Raw genomic sequence first — 20184 nt, 5'->3', positions numbered from 1 at the left:
ATGAGAAAGCTTCTTTTTCTTTTTCCATAGCACTTATTTTGGAGAAAGTAGAGTGTCCAACAATAGATCCATGCACCTCTGCTGAGCTTTTATGAAAAGTGTGAAATCACTTCAGAATATAACCCGAGAATGCATCTAGTCGAATCTAGCGCCACAGTGTCCAGAGAAGTAAAAACCATAGTACACTCTCGTCTCTTGGCTTATTTTAATTGCTACGAGATTGACCGCTCTAAATAGATGCTGTAAATCAAAGAAAAAGAGACAGTGTACCTTCAATATACTTTCTTATTTATATGTTGCTGTCCAGCATGTAGTTCTTCTCGTACAGCTTTCTCACCCCCTTTCCAATGACCTTGTCATTAAGAAGGTCATCTACCGTGTAGTATTTAATGCTGTACGCAGCAAATGCCTCTTCTTTTGTCATTGTGTCCAGCTTTTGAAAGAACTCGCGAGCATCCATAAAAATTTTAAGAACATCGATTTATTGAATATCCAAATCACTCGCCTCCTCTCAGACGCAGCACCAGATGGATTGTGCTCTCTTTCTGGATGTTGTAGTCCTGCAGAGTTCTCCCGTCCTCCAACTGCTTTCCTGCAAAGATAAGTCTCTGCTGGTCAGGGGGTATTCCTTCTTTGTCCTGTATCTTTGCTTTTACATTCTCAATTGAGTCGCTGTTCTCCACGTCAAGTGTAATGGTCTTCCCCGTCAGTGTCTTCACAAATATCTGCATACAAATAAACAATGCAATCCACAATATACTTTGTTTATCTTCCATTGTCAAAGAATGAACCACTCAGAATAAACCCCGAGCATCCCAGTTTGCTCATTGCAGGGTGTATGGCTCCTATCCTGCTTTGGTACTCTCTGTAGAACAGCTCTCGCAGATCCAGCAGGCCAAATGATCTGCTCTGCATCATTTCATTAAACACTCCGAGTATTCCCTCTTTCACTGGATGGTAAAGGAGAAAATCGATGCTCACTCTCTTACTCTCGGGCTCTCCCTTTACAATCTCCAGGACTTCCTTCATTTCGTACTTCTTCTTCTGCGCCAGCACAAAGAGCACACTGCCAGCCCCCCTGGGGATGCTTTCCTTTGTGAATGCGCTGATGTTTAGTCCGAAGCCAAGGGCTCCAAGCGTGTGTATATTGTGTGTGTGTCCACCTATTCTGCTCAAGTTCTCTGTTCCTCTGGCCACTGCCACTGCTGCCAGGAACATCGACTTGTACTCGTCCAGCACAGCGACATACTTCACTCCAATTGCATGAAAGATCACTTGGGACAGAACTTCATGCGACACTGTCATGTCTCCTTTTCCGTTGTACATTGCCACAAGATCGGGGAGAGTAGGGGTCTTCAGCAGAATTGTTTTTGAGTGTTTCTTGAACTTCCTTGCAGTGTGCTTTCCCTCTGGCTGGGCTTCTGAGTGCTCGCGCATTTCTCCATTCTCCCAGTGCAGAGTCACGCCCATTCGCGCGCCGAGCAGAGCGCTCACAGGGAAGGTGCCCTTTCTTCCCAGCGATAAAGTCTTGGCAATGTCTCTCTTCATGCTTATGCACTTGACAGGCCCTTTTTCTTCTGTGTTAACCGTTACCCATGAATATTCACCAACCACCATAAAAAATGAAGAATTTAATTTATTATATCATTCTTGTAATAAGCTCATCAAGATATCTGCCGCGGTCTCCAGTGGCTCCTCCCTCTGTGAAGTCTTTTATCTTTCTGCCTCCAAATCCTTTTCTTGGGCAGCTCAGTCTAAATGGCCACAGCCACTTGTTGATGGCTGATGCGTCCTGTCTCTTTCCAAGGAAAAGAGCCTCTACAATGTCCTCGAGTGTTTCAACGGATCCGCCAAACTTCTCCTCTAGGAGCTCCTGTGTGATGTTTACTCTCTTGCCGTTGTACTTGCCGAATGCTCTGGTGTAGATGAGCTTTCTGATTGTCTCCAGAGAGAGGTTTCCAAAGGCAACGTATGCTCTGACTTTCTGGAGGAGCGACTTGGACGATTTGTTGTTTATGACGAAAGTTCCGGTATTTATGTTTCTGAGTCTCAGACAGTCCAGAGCGGTGGACACATCTGGTGAGCACTTGTTGGCACTTCTGATTCTGACTACAAACAGGAAGGGGGCTTCTGCGGGAACGTATATTGAGTTGTTCTTTTCTGCCTCTTCTTGTTTTCTGGCCTCTGCCTCTACGAAATCTTTCATTCTTCTGATCGATGCGATGGTTTTGTTTTTTATCTCATCTGGTGTCTGTATGTTTTGGTGAACTGAATTCATTGCAAGGGCAACAAAATAAAATTATTTGAAAACTTTTGGATGGCTACTGGAAAATAAATAAATTGCACTCTCCAAGCAGAGTTTAGAAAGAGAAGCTTTCTGTCTGCTACATTCGATATACTACCAGTATTTCATGCCGCTGAGGGTGCATGTGTGCTCTTAGAGGGCTCTTGATCTGAGCACTGGACTAAATATTTTGGCATTTTATTTAACTCATAGCAGAAGAATGAAAAAGATTTGGAAAAACAGAAGATGAGCTGGATAGATCTGCAATGTGTTTATAGATAGAGATGCAAATGAGGTGTGTGCTACTCACTTTATAATTCTACTCATTACTGTTTGGCTGGTTTACTTTCTGTACTTCTGCTGAATTGACAGTCTGAGAATTTTAGCTGACTGTTGAGCTATATTGAGCACTGGTGGAATTGCAGCGAGTAAAATTTTACTAACACATAGCTTTTGAACATACTGCATCTATGGCGTTTTTAGATGCCATGTAACAGCACATCTAAGCAATAAAAGAAGCAGTGAGCAGTGACTTACCGTATATGGTAAATCCAGTAGTGCTTAGTATTCAGAGATAATAGCAGTGGCAGAATAGACTATCTTCTTTATTTGAGCCTTGCATTCTTGGTTTATTCTCGGTCTAGACTATACTATCTGTGAAGCCAGCACAGAAGTAGATGCTATAGCACAGATAAACAGACCGCCCACAATTGTTGTAATGTTTATTCTATCAACTATTGTCTTTTTTCCACTTCCTGTCTTGACAAGGTCTCTGAAGCTTTCAATTTTGTTTAAAATGTACTCTTTTGTGCTGTTTCTGTAGGGTTTTGTTTTCAGTGTATTTGCCACGTCTTTTCTAGTTGGTATTTCTTTGTACTCGTACTTCATGGGGTCTGCAATGGCATCTTTTCCTTTCTCTGGTCCGTTGTTAAAGTAATCTACCAGATAAGCCCGATCCACGTACTTCTTTTCTACATCAGTGAGAATGTGCACATTGTTATATATCTCAGCAACAAGATGCCACAGCTTGTCCAGCGCAGCAAGAAGGTTTTTGTCATTTTCTGGCATTTCGTCCTTTTTCTGCAGCTCAGGGTCGGTGGGGTAGTTTTGGATGTATTTCCTGTACTTCAGAAGCAGATTTATCGCATAGTCTATGTTGTACGTTCCGTTATCGTGCTTTTTAAACAGATTTTTCTCTCGGGTTATGCGGTGTCTGTCTTCCAAGAAGTTGACAAACTTTCTTAAGTGGTCCTTCAGTGGCTTGTATATAACAGTCACCCAGCATGCTCTCTCATTGAAGAAGTCTCGTGTGTGGATAAGATAGGAAACAGTGTCTAATTTGTTCAGACCTATAATATATTCGTACCACGCGTTGATTCTTTTCTCTACCTTTTTTGAGAAACACTTCTGCTCCATAACATTCACAGCCTCTCTCAATGCATGCACGATTTTTTCTTTTCTTGCAGAGTAGCTGAATCCTTGGTACAGATGCTTGTTCTTGTCATATGTGTAGGCGATAACGGCCTCTTCTAATACAAGAGTCGCTATATCAGATAATAAAGACGCCTGCAGCTCATCCACACTGCTATCTACTGTTACTTCTGTGTGTTTAGAGACTAAGCTGTGCAGTGTTCCAAAGAGCATGTGTTCGTCTACATTTTTATCTTTCTCTAGTTCTTCCAGCTCTTTTTTTATGTGCGCGGTGCTAATGCTAAACTGGATGTAAGGTGGTCTACTGGCTATTTTTCCAAATCTGTTGAAAAATATAGATGTGTACTCTTGGTTAGGCTGCTCTTCTTCTTCAGTGGCATTTCTATTGCCTAACTCTTCTGAACTGGCGTGGACGGCTTCAGATGTTTTCTTTTCGTTTATATCCATCACAAAAATAAAATTCTTAGAGCTGGGCTTAAGATGAAAGTATCTCTGATGAAATAAGTCTTTTTAGTGCTACTTTTCCTTTGTGCTAATTTTTGTGTAAATTGCATGGTAAAACAGTATGAATTAAACAGAGATAGATAATAACAGGTAATAGCACTTTAATCAATAAATCGGGTTAGAGCTCTTCTATTTTCTCAAGATCATCCATGCTTATCGGGAATGCGTTGCAGAAATCTTTTTGCGTCATGTTGAAAGTGTTCTTTACGTAGGACTGGAGAATATTGAACGCATCTGCCCACTCTGTCAGACTCTTTGTCACTGCGTCTATCTCCTCGCCTATCGCCAAGAGCTTGGAGGGGTCGTTCTCCTCCATCTGCTTAGTCACTGTCTCAAGCTCTTTCTGCTTTTTTCTGTGTTCCACAAGGATCTTTATCTTGTCTTCTCTGTCTGGGAGAGTTGATCTGTTCTTTTCAAGCACGTCTATTTCCTCCAAAAGCGCTTCTTTTTGCTCTTTCAGCTTCTTGTTCTCAGCTGACAGCTTTTCGTGTCTGTTCTCTTTGTTTATTTTTATGTCTGAGCGGAAACTCCAGTAGAATCTTGATGCTCCTACTTTCTTCTCTTTTACTTTGTTCTCAGATACGAGAATATCTATCACTTCTTTAATGCTCTGCGGAATTACTCCTTTTTCTTTCTGGCAGACCTTTTCTAAGTCCTTGAGCCCAAAGATGTCGTCTTTCTCCTGCATCAAACTAAGTACTCTCCTTGTCTTTTCTTCTAGAGAAAGAGGCTTTGCTCTGCTCATGGTAATTCTTTAAAAATTATTTTAGTTTTCTGCACGCTTCTCTGGTATAGCAATAAACTTAAATTTTTGAGGCCTCGTATAGCCCGAGGACAAACAGACGAATAGTCTCTGATTTATTGTAAATAGACACTCTTGTGATTGGTCTAGAACACTCTTTCTTTCTCTTACAGTGCTAAAGATCTTCGCAGAGAGTTTAGAATTAAAATGGCAATAAATGAATTTATTCTGTAGCTGCTAATTAATAAACCAATATGGAAGAGACGGCTCTGCTTTCTTTTATGCCAGGCAAACTGCCCATAAAAGTTTTATTTTGAGCAGATACATGCACGAACTGTCTGATATAGAAAATAGGGTTAATTGCATGATAGAAGGCGCCTGTAAAAGGATCAGAGATCCTATTATGTACAAAACAGATTACCTAAAGCGTGTACAGGAGATTATAAACAGCTCCAACATTTCTAACATAAAAACAAGCCTTAAAGAGTGCACTCTTTTCATGTCAATGTGCACCCAGGACATAGTTTCGCATTTGGAGTACCTATCTACTCCAGAGTCTGATATACTGTGTTTTGTCTTCCGGTTCAACACGAAAATAATCATGCAGGAAATAATGGAAGACTACTCTGTCGTTTTGAGGATACTTGATGCAGACCCTGACAAAAAATACGATGTTCTTCTACGCATACTCACAGAAAAGTGTCTGCACTGGTTTAATCTGTACTCGCACAATCTATCGCTCTATTCAGGCACTGAAGAAATAGAAAAGTGCACGCTTCTTACCTCTAAGCTGTCCATAGTCTATGTGAACAAAATGACAATATTTAACAAGAGCTACTGGGAAGACTTGCTTGAGGTACTTGAGAAAAACCTCCAGAGCTGCCACGGGTTTGAAGAGATAGAAAAAAGCACAGAGAAAGACTTCAAGAAACTGCTAAACACAGAGAAAACCCTGATACAAATTCTAAATGAACTTTTGGGATACTCTAACCAGATGATCGTAAAGCCCATTGAAAATAACTGTCTGAATAAGGACCAAAAGAAGAACATATCCATGATCCAGGCTCTGATTGAAAATTGGAGCACTTTTCCGTTTATACAGGACAATGTTCATCTGTTGCAGGAGATGGACACGCTAGACATGGTGTCTTTGCTGGACAACTTCGAGAGCGCAGGCTTTCTCAAAGGAATGGACAGGTTTCTAGGCCGTCTCAAGATATACAAGGACTCTCTTTCCGTAAGTCTTTCCCAAATCCCTGCACACTCAGAGAGCATAGACCACGTAAGCCCTGAAAATATTGCAAATTTGAAAAAGTTTACTCTTGTCCAGGACATGATCAAAACAGTGAACAAAACAGCCGAGACTATACACATGAAATACAACACAATGTGGTTTGAGCTTGTGGTGCGCGACACGTGTCTGCCCATCATTCTGTTTCTTCTTTTTTTTGGCGCACAGTCTGCATACTGGGCAGGCAGCACTGCTGTTTCAATGATGCATACACACAGTGCTAACAATGAGCCCAACACCCTGGAAGCAACCTTTGTAACGCTTTCTATCCTTGCAACTATTCTTGGCTTCTTTCTCTCTGTGATATATCTTGAGGAGTTTGTGCCGAAGAGAAAGTACGTGTTCTTGCTCTCCAGCCTTCTACTAGTGCTTTTATACGGTGGGTCAGCCTTTCTGATGTCTCTTGTTTTCTCCAACAAGAGCGTTGGCGCATTCTTTTTGTGGTTTGACAACCTAGCTCTATTTTTGTTTGTGCTTGCATCGCTGGGCAACATATACTCCTCAATGAAGCTCAACCGCCATATACACGCATGGAGTCTGTTTATATTCACAGCTCTAGTTTGCATTTTCTGGGAGACACTCTTTGTGTGGCAGATATGCGATGCCCAAATTTTAGTTAAGGCGTAGTTTCTATTATACTTTGAATAAATCTACTTTACTACTTCTTGTTACTCTTACCTATCCACTGCTCCGCAGCTATTCCTTGCTTCTTAGCAGCTGAGCCTCATTCTTTGTATTGTCTATTTCTCTGCATTTAGCAAGTAAAATAAAAGAGAGAGCAGATTTCACTGAATTTACTGCAGTTCTGTACTCTCTGGAAATAATAAAAATAGTAGAGTTTGTCCACAGTCCTGTAGAGTTTTATTTAAAATAAAACTGTTTTAGTTTTCGGCTGGAGCCTCCCAGAAAACAGTATGTAAACAGAAAGTGTGTGCAGATGGTGTGGCTGCTGTAGTTTAGCACTCTCTTGCAGTCTACAGTTTGGGAATCGATGTTTACGATTTATTATAGAGTGGTAAAGAAGAACAGATAATAGACTGGTTTATTTTTAGATCTTTTTTGTTTAGCTCTCTTTACAGAAAGCTTTGCATTTACAGCTGGTGGTACTTCTCTTTTTGCTTTTGGAAGAGAGGAGATGCTTCTAGATCATTGAACACTTTAGAAAGCTGTGCGACCTCTGGTGAAGCTTCAGCGCTTTCTTTCTTTTTTTCTCTTTCCTGGGCATCTTCAGAATACGCGGGCGGCACTGGGTCTTCCAAAGTGGCTTCTATAGTCTCAGCACTAGCCAGCACTTCTTCAGCAGCTTGAATGCTGGGGGGCTGTGGCTCTTCCAATATAATTTCAGTGATCTCACTGCTTCCAACTCTCTCTATGGTTTCATCACGTGGGAAGATCGCAGGGCAGAGCTCTATGCACTCAGACACTTCTGTGGTGCAGTGCTCTTCATTTAAGCCTTCTATCTCTTTGGTAATGCCTGCATAGAAAGACTTAAAATTATCACTGACTTCTACTCTCTCATCCACTCCCATCATAGACTCAACAATATCATCGCTCTCCTCTTCTTCTGTCTCTACGACCACTGTATACTCGCTGTCGTCTTTGTTCTCTATGTCCTGCATCTCCTGGTATTCAAGATAGTTTATAGTGTAGTTGAGGCTCTCTATCATGTCCTCAGTTAAATTGCGGCTTATTTTTTCTGGGTGTAGGGCATCTCTTAAAACTCTGTTGTTTTTGTTCTCTGTTTCTTCTGCGGGGATGCAGTCATCTTCACTCGATGTAAACTCTTTGTCTTCAATGGAAGGGGTGCTGCTCTCTTCATCTTCCTGTTCATCGAGTGTGTACGCGCTCTGCATGCTGTTTCCAAAGTCAAACGGCACAGTGTGCGTTATGAACTCAATCACTTTTTTTGATAGCATGATCTTTTCCACGGCATCGGTGAATATTTCTGATTTTCTGAACTCAGGGTTTTCCAGCTTTTCCATCTGTGCGAGCTTTACGGATACGATGTTCCTAATGCCCTTCAGCACAGCGTTGTAGAATACGATGGTTTTATGTGTTCTTGTGCCTGCTTTAGTGCTGTCCAGCAAAGAGCCTAAAACTGTTCTGTACAAGGACCCGTATGCATGCTCCAGCGTGTTTATACAGGATATCCAGTAGCTTATGCATATTGTGGGCTCCAGTCCCTCTGCAACAAGATACTCAATTACTTCGTCTTCCAGATCGCTTGTTTTTTCTGCACTGTCTTCCACGGGAGCATGGAAAACAATTTCAGCAAGCTCTAGCTCGCACGTAATTGCGTATTGTTCTTTCTTCAGGTAGAAAAGGAGGAGTATGGGAGTGAACGATGCATCTGCCATGAAAGATTCATCTTGTACAATGGCTTCTACGTCTTTTATAAACCGTATTGTCTCTTCAAGTGTTTTTTCGTCTTTTTTACTCGCTCTATTCTTTTTCAAAGTTGTAGCTCTACCTCCCATTATTTCTTGCACTATTTTTTCTACAGCTTCAGCAGAAACTGCCGCTTTTTTGGAGCTGCTGGGCGCGCCGTTCTCTTTCTTGCTCTTTTCATTCTTGAGTGCTTCTGCTAGCTCTTTAGATGATACTATTCTGGGCTGTCCTGTGCTGGCAGCTTCTTCTGTCTTTGTGGCTCCAAAATCACCAGATTTCATACTAGAAATGTTTTCTGTTTCTCTAATGTGCGCTGTCTCTATCTCTCTGGTAGAGGAAGTGTATTTTGCTCGCATAATTGCAAATTGCTGCTCTTCCTTTGCATCTTCTCCAGACTGGTCTGTCTGGCACACAGTCACAATGGCAAATACCCCGCTGGCCATCTTTTTTCCTGCTTTTTTGACTGATTTTAAGCAGCCTGTGATCCTGGATCCAAACGACCTTGATCCTGGTGCTACTCTCTCCTGCTGTGCTAGATTTGCCATTTACTGTGATTACAATAAACAATTTATATCATTTTCTATTTATATTAATTAAATGCTACCTACATTAATATTGGATTTTACATGTTGGCTCTTTGAACAGAACAGAAATAATAGCTGCTTCTCTTTTACCCTTAGTAACAATGAGGAGATGAAGAGCAGCAGCAGAGAGCAGAAGGTATGATGTACTATGCGTTCTCTGTGTACTCAGAAACAATATACTCACCAGATACATACAATGCCCATCTTCCTTTCTTTATTCCTAGATGGGCATTGACACTGTCCGTATAGCGTATATTAGTATCCTAATCCTGTGCAGACATTTTGTAAAATAAAATAGAGCAGCGTTATATTAGCATAGCTCTCAAGAACGGAAAAGAAAATAAAGCAAAAGTGTATAGTATTTTTTAAAATAAATTCTCAAATCCAAATTTATCTTCAGGACACTAAAACCATTCGATTTATTTACATAGATAGAAGATAGGAGAATGTACATTGATGTGTGTTATGTTTCATGCACTGAGCTTACACAGATACACATAGCCGAGGATTAGACTAAGGTATTCTAGTTCACATGGGAAGCAGAGAAAAACAAAGTGTATGGCAGTGCAATGGAAGTGAAGTTTAGTGCAAATAGCTTTATAACTCAGCCAAAGAGAAAGAGTAGATGCTACACACTAAACATGCCAGCATATACACAGTAGCACTGTTCGCTACAAATGATCAAAGTAAAAATGTCTGCGCATAAACACTGTACATAAGTCACCACTCTGTGTGTTTACACAGCAAAATAAAAACTGATCTGCAAATAAAAAATAAATCACCACACAAGGAGAGAGGAAGAAGGAAAAGGCGTGCGGCCATATGCTCGCGTTCACACCAGATCCCGTTTGATCTCTGAAGTTAAGCGCGTGACAGCTTTGATAGTACTGCGATGGGAGACCGCGTGGGAACACAGAGTGCTGCACTTTTTGTCCGGCTCTGCACAAGAAGAACACTGAGCTTGGATGCGGTGTAGTAGTGCTGTCTATTGCTAAGTGTTTATTGGAGCGAGGGCGTGTGCATACCAACTAAGAAGTACGCGAACAAGTAAACTATTTCCCATCTGAGCCACTAGTTTTTATTGCATTCCGATAGTCTGGCATAGAAACAATAAATGATTCACATAAAGGGTGTGAAAGGTATCCATCCTATATTGAAGACGTTCTCTCGTGTTTTCTTCCTGTAACTGCCGAAAGTCTAGGCTCTGCTCTCTCAGACTCTTTTTTCAGAACGGTCAATGAGTGTGTTTTCATGCTTTTCGCCTGTGCATCTGTTTTTCTTGGCCTTTTTGGCCTCTTTTGCTTATCCATGTACGAAAGGTGTACTGTTTCTTTTACGTCTGAAGAGTCTATTTTGATGTGCTGCACCATGCGCTTTATGGCCTGGAAGTTTTTCAGGTGCTCTTTGTGCACGCGCCATACGACCATGGTGTTGCCGATTGTGTCTGAAATGCTGATTTTAATGAAACACTTTGAAAAAGAAAGAAGAGTCTGGTAGTGCTCTCTGGACTTGATCTTGCTTTTTCTTATTTTTTTTCGAAGCTGTTTGTACAGATCCTCAAAAGTAACAAGCCGATCCTTCGCGTCCAGGACAATCTGTGCCAGGTTTTCTATTTCAAACAGGTACTCGTCGGACAGAGGAGGCAGGTTGAGGAAGAAGTGCATGCCTCCCGCTGAAATCTGCATGTTCTGTGCCGTCAGCACTTTATTGTCTATTTTCCATGCAGATTTGTAGTGGCTGTAGCGGATGTACCATGTTTCATTCTCCGAGCCTTTCTTCAGGGTTATCTCAACGCGCGGAGAGCGTATTGGAAATGTCCACTCCTGGTTGAAAACTCTTCCAATATTCTGCATGGAGAGCTCTCTCTGCAAACAATAAATATATAGTAGTGCAGATCAACAAGATATAATGGGCAATAGATGGCATACAAGTGTATAAAAGAGCTAAGGACGGAAAGTTAATTGCTCTTTATGCGACTAGCTGTTGAAATTTAAATATGCTCTGTCTATGTGTGTAATCCTTTATGCAGTGAAGATGTACGCAGAGCAAATAAACTATGAATTTATTGTCTTATTCTACGTAGCAACAAAGAAGTGTTTACATGTACGCCAAAAATATTTTTTATTTAAAGACTTTTTCACAGAGCAATGTGCTGGCTGGTGGATGTGTGTATGAATTTCTGTGAGGTTACTGTATTCTTTCGAGGCTAAATTACAAGCATTTTAATGCAGTCTAGTTTTAGCTTGCTGTATAGATGCAATGGGATGCTATCTGTATAGTTAATGATAGTTCATTGCATAGCACTGGAATATTCAACTGTTTAGCTTGAACTTCTTGAGAATCAGTGTGTTATTAGTACGAGTACATGGCAGGTGAATGTGCATGGCACGATATGGACAGTAAAAATTGCCAGTTTTAACTGAATCCCATAAGTATCAAAAAATAATTTTTTAGGTACATGAAAAACAAGAAACTGATGAAAATATTGGCAGGCACCACAGCGTTCACTCTTTTTCTTGCAGGGTGCAAAGGGAGCAGCAGTGGCTCTAGTGAAGACGAGCAGAATAGAGCTGGGCCATCTAGAAGTGGAGGAGGCAAAATAGTCGATGATTTTGTTTGCAATGGAGGGCACACTGGTGCAATAGATGGAGCAAAAAATCAGAGCAGTGAATTTGAGCAGTGCATAGCAAGGCTTAGCGTGATCACGCATACCAGATTTGAACACTCCATAGGGAGTGGCATGCTGTCTATAGGGGAAAAAAGAAGAGAGAGCGAGATGGCCAACGCAGTGAGTGCGTGTGCAGACCAGTTTGTACCAAAAAATAAGAGACAAAAAAGAGATAGCCCATTAAAAGATGAGGGCGCTAATCAGCAGGACGAGATTGAAATCACAACAGAGGATAAAAAGCAGATAACTCAGAACAGTCAGGCACAGCAGTGTGTAGTAAAAAAAAGAGAAAAGAAAAGCATAGCCCAGCTTGAACTAGGCCTGTGGGACGACATGGATGTGCGGCTGGCAAATAGAAGGAGAAAAGCCTACAAAGAGAGCCACAAAACAATATACATAAACACCGATCTCAAGTGGTACAAAAAACGCGAAATAAAAAAAGAGTCGTACAAACAACGGCTTAGAAGCAGCATTGAGGAGTTTGCTGCAAAAATAGCTTCACTAATAAAGAACAACCCAATGTGGTACTTCATTGCAAGCAAGTCCACAAATATAAACGGCAAGTACAAAGACCTCTTGGGGCTGCAGGAGCTCTTTAGAGAGGAGGAGAAAACACACAGAAACATGCTAGAAAGCATTCAAGGATACTACCCTGGCATAATTGAGGATGTAATCGCGTACATAGAGAAGCACCAGCCGCTGAAAACCGACAAAAACAACCCAGAAACTGAGTGGAAAGAAACACTCGGGGACATTTACATGCGAAAATCTCTTCCGCTGAACTACTCTATGCTAGAGGATTCGAACAGCGCCTGTCAGCTCGAAAGTAAGTATCGTGCGCTGGTGTGTGCTGTTCGCATGGCTCTGGTGCTGCCCGAGGTGCACCAGGACTTCTCCAATATTACTGAAGATCTTATAAAAGAAACTAAAATTTCCAAATCCTTGAGTAAAAACACAAACTATCAAGAAATTCTCCTAAGAATACAAAAAATAGCACAGCTGAACGCAAAAGGAGAAAAAGACGATAAATTGTATGAGGAGATGTACAGCTATCTTGAGAAGACGTGTGCCAAGGGAAACAAGCTGGAAGAGCTAAGAGCTGTTGAGCTGTACAAAGTGATATACACAATTCTTGGAAAGTTCTATGAGAGCGTAGCAGTGATCGATGCAAAAAAAGAATATGTTCTTGCAGGAAAGTGCATAATAACGAACCAGAAGTACATAAAATGCGAGAAAGTGGTAGATATGTCTGGTGGAGAAGAGAAAGAGCTCCCAAACTCTGCATATGTGTTGGAAGAGAACAAGTGGCATGTTTCTTCTGATATAAAGCCGCACTACCACGTGTACTACGTGGACAATACTGCAAACCAGCTCAGAATGCTGTGCATGCCCATGTGCATAGGCAAAGATAGAAAAAAGCACTGCCTGCACACAATTGACGAGATCGTAAGGTACATCAAGAGCCTATACAAGATAAAACTAAGGCTAGAACATGTGCACCCGTTCAAAGTAAAGAAGGGAACCAGAGAATGGTCGTACATCAAAGAGAAAGAGAGGGGCCTGACAGTGAAAGACTTAGCGGAGTACGAAGTGGTGTTCTACTATATTGAAGAAAATCTAGCAAAAACAAAGTTTACCTTTGCAGAGTTCAGGCCTCTCAGCGCACATGAAAACCACAGTATTTGTGTGCCGCTCTTTCTCTCTCCTCTGATGCAGTCTGCTGTGGAGTTTGGGCCTTTTGCCAAAACAGAAGAGCATACAGAGCTAGACTCGGTGTATTTTGAAAAAAAAGTGCCTGATGTATACGAATATAGGGAGGAATACACAAATAATAACTACACGGATGTGCAAAAGTACTACAAAAACCTGTACATACTGAAAGATGCGGTAGCGAGCATGGACTGCTACATCATGGACTACAAAACCACTAGAAAAGAAGATGGCACTGTTGAGGCTGTGTGGTATGTGAGAATGCCCGACAGCATAGACGCGTACACGCACTGTGTGCTGGACAAAGACTTTGTGCAGGAAGAAAATTTAGAAAACTTCACTGATACACTGGAGCTGAGAGAACACAACAAAAACAGCGATATCCAGGGATTTTGGCTGCAAAACAGCAATCCAAAAGATAGCGAGCTGGCCGATCAGGAGTACACGGTATGCAGTTGGCATGTGTGCAGCGACCCTTACAATATGCCGATATCTAGAAACGACGTGGGAAAGATTGGCTTGAAGATAGATAAAGCAAGAAAAAGATATGTAGAGGTAGAGAAAAAACATAAAGAGCTAGAAAAAGATAGTGAAACCCATTCTCGGGAGATAAAGCTAAAAAAGAACTCGCTGGCTGCCATAAAATACAAACAGAAGATTATTCTGGAGGGCTTATACAGAGAGCTACACATAAAACACTCTCGGACACCAGATTCAAAGGCAGAGTTTTTAGTTTTTAGGAACGTAAACAAGAGCAAGTCTAATCTCGGAGCACACAACGAAATTCTTAACGCTTTAATCTCGTGCTTTAAGCGAGAAAAGAGCAAGAAACAAGAGTAATAAATAGTGTTCATTTATCTGAGTATTTTCTATTGTGCAGTTTTTCTTGCGCTGGTGCTGGCAGGAACAGAGCAGAAAAGTTGGAAATAAATTAGGTGCTCGCAAAAGACAATAAAAAGGTGCTTTCGCAACTATCAGCCATAAGCAGGAAAAATGATTTTTTTATATGAAAAAACAGGAATTAAGGAGAATATTAGGTACAGGCGCTGTGCTTCTTTCTCTTTTGGCCACGAAAAGCAGGGAGGGCTGGTGCACGTTTGATAAGGAGGCTGTGCAAGGGGACAGTCTGTATAGAGACAGCAGTGCACTAATGAGTGAGTTGGATGATATGGAAATGTCTTCTTTTCTTGGTATACCTGCAGATAGTCCTTATCAGGCTGGATCCTCTGCTAGCGGAGTGGATGAAATGAGTTATCAGTTTGAACAGCCGGCACAGTACATGGCAGGCCCTATGCCAAGTGATACCCCTTTTGATCAGACATACAGTATGCCCAGCACATCACACGGCCAGTATAGACCTATGGATGGGAACAACAATTTGCACTTTTCTTCCGCTGTGCAAGCTCCCTTAGACGATGCATTCTACAATGGATACAACCACCATAATTTTAGCACAGTTGATGGAGGATATCAGTACAGCCAATCAGCACAGTTCTTAGAAGAGCCTGGTGTAGATGAGAGTGTGTTTATACAACCACATTACGATATGCCCAGTACGTCAAGAGAAACTGCACCGGTAGATCAGATGGGTAATTCAGATTTTGCTTCCAATGGATCCATGCATAATCCAGTCTGGGATGGGTACACGCCCTTTGAGGAGCACTGGGGGATGGCAGAGCAGGATGGGCAGCTAGATCAGAAAACAGCAGAGTTTGGATCAGATGGCTTCCAAGGGTCTAACAGAGAGAATGATGTTATTATTGGTCTGTATGTAGATAAAGATGACATAAAGAAAGAGGTAGAAGCCATTTCTTCTGCAAATGACTCTCCTACACCACTTGACGAGTTGGTAGGCGAGTCTAGTAAAAAACATAGCAGACCCAGTGCCCCGCAGAAAAAAAAGAGGAAGGCTGAGCCAATGGATGCATCTGCTCTCCAGTGCTCTCCAGAGAATATCAAGAGAAGAAAAAAGAAAGAAATAGACGAAATTAACATTAAAATTTGGGATGAAAGCAAAAGACTGGCCAACAGGAGAAGAAGAAGCTCTAGGCTGAACCACAGAACAATATACACCCACCACAGTTCATCCAGCAGCTACATAAACTGGAATATGAGGTCAGACGAAGCTCAGGAAAGTATCGAAAAAAGCATTATGGACTTTTCTGTAAAGATTGCTCCTCTGCTGAAAAACACTGCAATATGGTACTTCATTGCAACCTTGTCCACATGCATATACACCAAGTACAAAGACCTTTTGTGGCTGCTTGCGATGTTCAAAAGCAGGAAGAACATCGAGTACAAAGAAATAGTGGAGAGCTTTGGAGGGTCCTATCCCGGACTGATCGAAGATGTAACAGACTATGTGGTGAGGAACGAGCCGAAGAGGTGCAGCCGGTCTGCTCCTACAAACGAGTGGGAGGAGACACTGGGCGACATTTACATGAGGGAGTACAAGCCTCTAAACTACTATGTAGAAGAAAAACAGAAAGAACTTGGACAAACTGACAAGGCGTACCGCGCACTAGCCTATGCTCTGCACATGATTGTGATGATTCCCGAGGTGCATCAGGACTTCTCCAACATCACCGAGGAGTTTATAAGAGAGACAAACATCACGGAAAAAGAGCACAAAAATAAGTGCATCAAAATCGTTCTCTTGGGGATATACAGGCTGGTAAACATGGATATATTTGGAAAAGAGGATCTTACTGTGTATGGCGATATCTACAGTGCCCTTAGAAACATATATGGTGGGAGCGTACTGAAAGACCCAACGGCTATTGACCTGTACAGAGAAATATACGTGGTCCTTGCAGAGTTCTACGAAAAGGCAATAATGTTCGACAAGACAAACGAGTATGTTCTGGTAGGAAAGTGCATAATAACGAACCAGAAGTACATAAAATGCGAGAAAGTGGTAAATCTAGCAGCAAAGAGCGGCGAGAAGAGGGTTTCAAACTGCAGCTACTCTGTAGAGGAGAACATGTGGAGTCTTTCCTCTGCCATTAAAACACACTATTATGTGAGGTATGTGGACAGCATAAAAAATACCATGAGAATGCTGTGCATGCCTGTTTACGAAAACAAAAAAAAGCAGGAGTACTTCTACTTACACACAATCGATGAGATAATAGAGCACATAAAGGCACTCCATCAGATAGAGGTGACTTCCAATGCTGTCCACCCTTTCAAAGTGAGAAAAGGAACTAGAAAGTGGTCGTACATCAAGAAAGAAGAGAGGATGCTTACTGTAGAAGGTCTGAAAGAGTACGAAGTGGTGTTCTATCGCATGGAGGAAAACACAGGAAAAGAAAAGTTTGCGTTTGCAGAGTTTTGGCCTTTGATTATGGACAGCGGCATCTGCATACCGCTATTCCTTACGCCTCTGATGCAGTCTGCCGTGGAGCTGGGGCCTTTCGTCAGCATGTGGAAGAACACACAGATAAGCTCGATAGAGTTTGAGAATAGGATGCCTGACTCGTATGAGTACAACAACGAGTATGGCGGACAAGAGTACTCGGATATACACGACTACTACAGCAATCTGTGGATACCAAACAAACAAGAGAAGATCATAGACAGCTACATCATGAACTGCCAAATGACTCTGCAAGAGGATAACACTCTTAAGGCAGTGTGGTATGTGAGAATGCCAGGCAGTATAGACGCGTACACGCACTGCATTCTCGACGATACTTTTAAAGGAAAAGAAAAGTTTAACAGTTTTACTGCAGCAGTAGAGTCAAGGACGTACAACAAGGGCAGCGATCTGCAGGGATTCTGGCTGCACAGTAACTACAAGCTAGACAGTAGATGTGAAAAACACACGCAATTACTGAACATATGGATTACTAGCACGGATAGTGTAAGAACCTTGGCCAAAAAGACGCTAAAGCAGCTCAATATTGAGGTTGCCAAAACAAAGGAAAGATTGGAGGGCATAGAAGAGTGCCAAATACTCACAGGGCCAATAGACCTGAAAAATGACGAAAAAGAAGAAATTCTGCAAAAAAAGTCTCTAATTGCTTCAAAGTCTGCCGCAAACAGCAAGATGGCCTCTCTGACCAGGGAGATATACATAAAGCACTCGAAAAGGCCGGAGTATCCCGAGACAGAGTTTATAGTGTTTAGGAACACAAACCACAGCAAGTCCAATCTGCACGCACACAACGAGCTGCTTGATGTTTTGATCTCGCGCTATAACCGCTAGAGAGTGAGAGTGGACAATAAAGAGTGTTTTGATAAGATACTAGATTTACAGTTGTTTTTGCTATTCTATAGTTGTTATACGTATATTAATCGTATTCTCGGGTTATATTGGCATTGCTCTTTAATTATTTATCTGTGTGTATATCAGCTGTTTTCTTCATGAACTATAAAAAAGTGCCAGACAATTTGTTGGGTTGTAAATTCTCTTATTCTTTGGTGCAATGGTATGTCTATATGTTGTGTGTTAATAGGACAAACACCTGTTGGATCAATCAACATGCAAATAAATAGGCCAGTAAAAAAGATTTACTCCATAGTAGACCAACAACTATAAATAAAAAAGTGATTTTTTTAGCATGAAGGATCAGAAATTAAGGAAAATGCTAAGTATTAGCGCAGTAATCCTTGTTCTTCTTACGGCAGCGTGCCAGGGGAGCAGGGGTGAGTTTGATGAGAAGGATGCTGGCAGCGTTGATCTGTGTGTGGGAGAAAAAAGAAAGGCAGCTGGAACAGGTAGTTCTATGAATCCGTCTTCTACTGGCCAATTTATAGTAGGCACTAAAAAACAAAAAAAAGAATGCAGTGCATCGCAGAAAGAGTCCAATGCTTCTGATTCAGAGGAAGAGATTGACATTATGACAGTGGACGATGTGCAGCCAATGCAGGTCGATCAGCAAGTTTTGCCGAGTGAAAACAAACAAGAAGAAGAAACAATGGAACAGATAAGACAGAGAAGGCGAGAAGAAGCAGAGGCGAGAAGGCAGAAGGAGCAAGAGAAGAAAGAGGAAAGAGAGAGAAAACAAGAAGAATTAAGGATACAGATACAAGATAGACAAAGGAAACTAGAAGAGGCAAAGATGGAGAGACAGAAGAAGCAAGAGGAAAAAGAAAAGAAAATGGAGAAAAAAGAGTTAAAAAACATGAGCAATATCAATGCTAGTCTATGGAACAACAGAAGACTGGAGAACAAAAGAAGAAGAGGGTACAAAACAAAACACGAGGCAGTTCATGTCACCAAAATTTCCGATGAAAGCGAATTTAAAGCCACAAGAACTGCGGCATATCAAAGAGCGTTTAGAAACTATATCAAGAACTTTTCTGAAATAATTTCCGAAGAGGTAGAAAAGAATAAGCTGTGGTACTGCATTGCATGTGAGTCCACGTACATAAGAGGTAGGTATAAGGCTCTTTTGACACTGCGAGATCTATTTAAAAATGGCAATAATAAGGAAGATGCTGAATGCACGGAAAAAGTGAGAAAGCTGGAGGGATACTACCCGAGTGTGTTTGACGAGATGATAAAATACAAAAACAAACACCAGCCTATGTTAACAGATACAATCAAGCCTCTAACAGAGTGGAAGGAGACCCTGGGAGATGTGTACCTTCGAAAAAATCTCCAGCCAAACTATCATCTGATAGACAAGAACAGTGATGTCAGGAAGTACGACGAGAAGTACCATGAGACAGTGCGCGCAGTGTGCATGGTTCTGGTGCTGCCTGAGGTGTACGAGGACTTCTCGACGATGGATATAGACTATGTGTCCGCTGTCCAGACATCAGACAATACACTCAGAGAGAGCAAAAATAAGAAAATCCTTCTACCACTGCACAGAATAATTGAAAAGGTTAAAAATGAACAGGAGGTCACAGAAGACATGTACAAAAACCTCTACGATGCCTTTGTGCTGGTATACAGCGCAGAAGAAATGCTAGGACTGACAGCTGCGTGTCTGTACAGGGATATGTACATCTCTCTTGCAGACTTCTATGAGAATGCAAAAGTCTATTACGAAATCCCAAGGACTTCCAATAACAAACCAAAGGCTTCTAATAGCAAACCAAAGGCTTCTGATGACAAACCAAAAGCTTCTACTAGAAAATCAAAGGCTTCTGATGATAAACCAAGACCTTCCGATGACAATAAATACATTCTGCTGGGTAAACCCGTGATAAAACACCAAAAGCATGCGGTGTACACAGTAGAAGCAGACATAGAGTCAAAGGAGGTATACACAAGAGCAAAGATCGTAAAACGTTCAATTGACGAGAACAACTGGACAGTCTCAGCGAATGTATGCGACCACTACCATGTGTACTATCTGGACAACGACACAAACTATCTTAGGCTGCTGTGCATGCCCATCTATGAAGACAAAAGAGGAGTGAAGCACTACCTGCACACTATCGACGACATAGTAGAGTACATAAAAGACCTGCACGGGATAGAGCCAGAGAAAGACCACGTGCATCCGTTTAAAGTGGACAGAGAAACCAGTGTGTGGTCGTACGTTAAAGAGGATGAAGAAAGAAGGCAGACAGTCAAGGACTTTGCAGGGCACGAGGTGGTGTTCTACCGCATCGAAGAGGACC

General features: G+C 41.7%; 12 protein-coding genes across 12 annotated transcripts; 4 read left to right on the top strand and 8 right to left on the bottom strand.

The window, feature by feature from the left end:
* Positions 1–289: 289 nt before the first annotated feature.
* On the bottom strand, positions 290–460 carry NEMIN01_0256 (uncharacterized protein; the record flags this gene model as incomplete). Its single annotated transcript, XM_051476198.1, has 1 exon — positions 290–460. The coding sequence occupies one exon, from the start codon at positions 458–460 to the stop codon at positions 290–292; it is 171 nt and encodes a 56-aa protein (XP_051332158.1).
* A 37-nt stretch (positions 461–497) lies between these two features.
* Positions 498–731, bottom strand: NEMIN01_0255 (ubiquitin-large subunit ribosomal protein L40e; the record flags this gene model as incomplete). The annotated part of the gene is made up of 1 exon (XM_051476197.1): positions 498–731. The coding sequence occupies one exon, from the start codon at positions 729–731 to the stop codon at positions 498–500; it is 234 nt and encodes a 77-aa protein (XP_051332157.1).
* A 34-nt stretch (positions 732–765) lies between these two features.
* Positions 766–1617, bottom strand: NEMIN01_0280 (uncharacterized protein; the record flags this gene model as incomplete). Its single annotated transcript, XM_051476222.1, has 1 exon — positions 766–1617. The coding sequence occupies one exon, from the start codon at positions 1615–1617 to the stop codon at positions 766–768; it is 852 nt and encodes a 283-aa protein (XP_051332182.1).
* A 22-nt stretch (positions 1618–1639) lies between these two features.
* Positions 1640–2278, bottom strand: NEMIN01_0279 (large subunit ribosomal protein L7e; the record flags this gene model as incomplete). The annotated part of the gene is made up of 1 exon (XM_051476221.1): positions 1640–2278. The coding sequence occupies one exon, from the start codon at positions 2276–2278 to the stop codon at positions 1640–1642; it is 639 nt and encodes a 212-aa protein (XP_051332181.1).
* A 651-nt stretch (positions 2279–2929) lies between these two features.
* NEMIN01_0278 (uncharacterized protein) lies at positions 2930–4162 on the bottom strand (the record flags this gene model as incomplete). The annotated part of the gene is made up of 1 exon (XM_051476220.1): positions 2930–4162. The coding sequence occupies one exon, from the start codon at positions 4160–4162 to the stop codon at positions 2930–2932; it is 1233 nt and encodes a 410-aa protein (XP_051332180.1).
* A 175-nt stretch (positions 4163–4337) lies between these two features.
* NEMIN01_0277 (uncharacterized protein) lies at positions 4338–4964 on the bottom strand (the record flags this gene model as incomplete). Its single annotated transcript, XM_051476219.1, has 1 exon — positions 4338–4964. One exon carries the CDS (start codon positions 4962–4964, stop codon positions 4338–4340), a length of 627 nt encoding a protein of 208 aa, XP_051332179.1.
* Positions 4965–5286: 322 nt separating this feature from the next.
* NEMIN01_0276 (uncharacterized protein) lies at positions 5287–6879 on the top strand (the record flags this gene model as incomplete). Its single annotated transcript, XM_051476218.1, has 1 exon — positions 5287–6879. The coding sequence occupies one exon, from the start codon at positions 5287–5289 to the stop codon at positions 6877–6879; it is 1593 nt and encodes a 530-aa protein (XP_051332178.1).
* A 464-nt stretch (positions 6880–7343) lies between these two features.
* On the bottom strand, positions 7344–9185 carry NEMIN01_0275 (uncharacterized protein; the record flags this gene model as incomplete). Its single annotated transcript, XM_051476217.1, has 1 exon — positions 7344–9185. The coding sequence occupies one exon, from the start codon at positions 9183–9185 to the stop codon at positions 7344–7346; it is 1842 nt and encodes a 613-aa protein (XP_051332177.1).
* A 1187-nt stretch (positions 9186–10372) lies between these two features.
* Positions 10373–11077, bottom strand: NEMIN01_0274 (uncharacterized protein; the record flags this gene model as incomplete). The annotated part of the gene is made up of 1 exon (XM_051476216.1): positions 10373–11077. One exon carries the CDS (start codon positions 11075–11077, stop codon positions 10373–10375), a length of 705 nt encoding a protein of 234 aa, XP_051332176.1.
* Positions 11078–11682: 605 nt separating this feature from the next.
* Positions 11683–14442, top strand: NEMIN01_0273 (uncharacterized protein; the record flags this gene model as incomplete). The annotated part of the gene is made up of 1 exon (XM_051476215.1): positions 11683–14442. One exon carries the CDS (start codon positions 11683–11685, stop codon positions 14440–14442), a length of 2760 nt encoding a protein of 919 aa, XP_051332175.1.
* Positions 14443–14608: 166 nt separating this feature from the next.
* NEMIN01_0272 (uncharacterized protein) lies at positions 14609–17812 on the top strand (the record flags this gene model as incomplete). Its single annotated transcript, XM_051476214.1, has 1 exon — positions 14609–17812. One exon carries the CDS (start codon positions 14609–14611, stop codon positions 17810–17812), a length of 3204 nt encoding a protein of 1067 aa, XP_051332174.1.
* Positions 17813–18167: 355 nt separating this feature from the next.
* NEMIN01_0271 (uncharacterized protein) lies at positions 18168–20184 on the top strand (the record flags this gene model as incomplete). Its single annotated transcript, XM_051476213.1, has 1 exon — positions 18168–20184. A coding segment is annotated over one exon (2017 nt), but the record flags the coding sequence as incomplete, so codon positions are not given.

The sequence above is a fragment of the Nematocida minor genome (assembly GCF_024244105.1).
Source record: "Nematocida minor strain JUm1510 chromosome Unknown 7921, whole genome shotgun sequence".
NCBI classification, from domain to species: Eukaryota; Fungi; Microsporidia; genus Nematocida; species Nematocida minor.
Note: the sequence above shows the minus strand (reverse complement) of the source record. Positions and strands in the feature narration are given on the sequence as shown.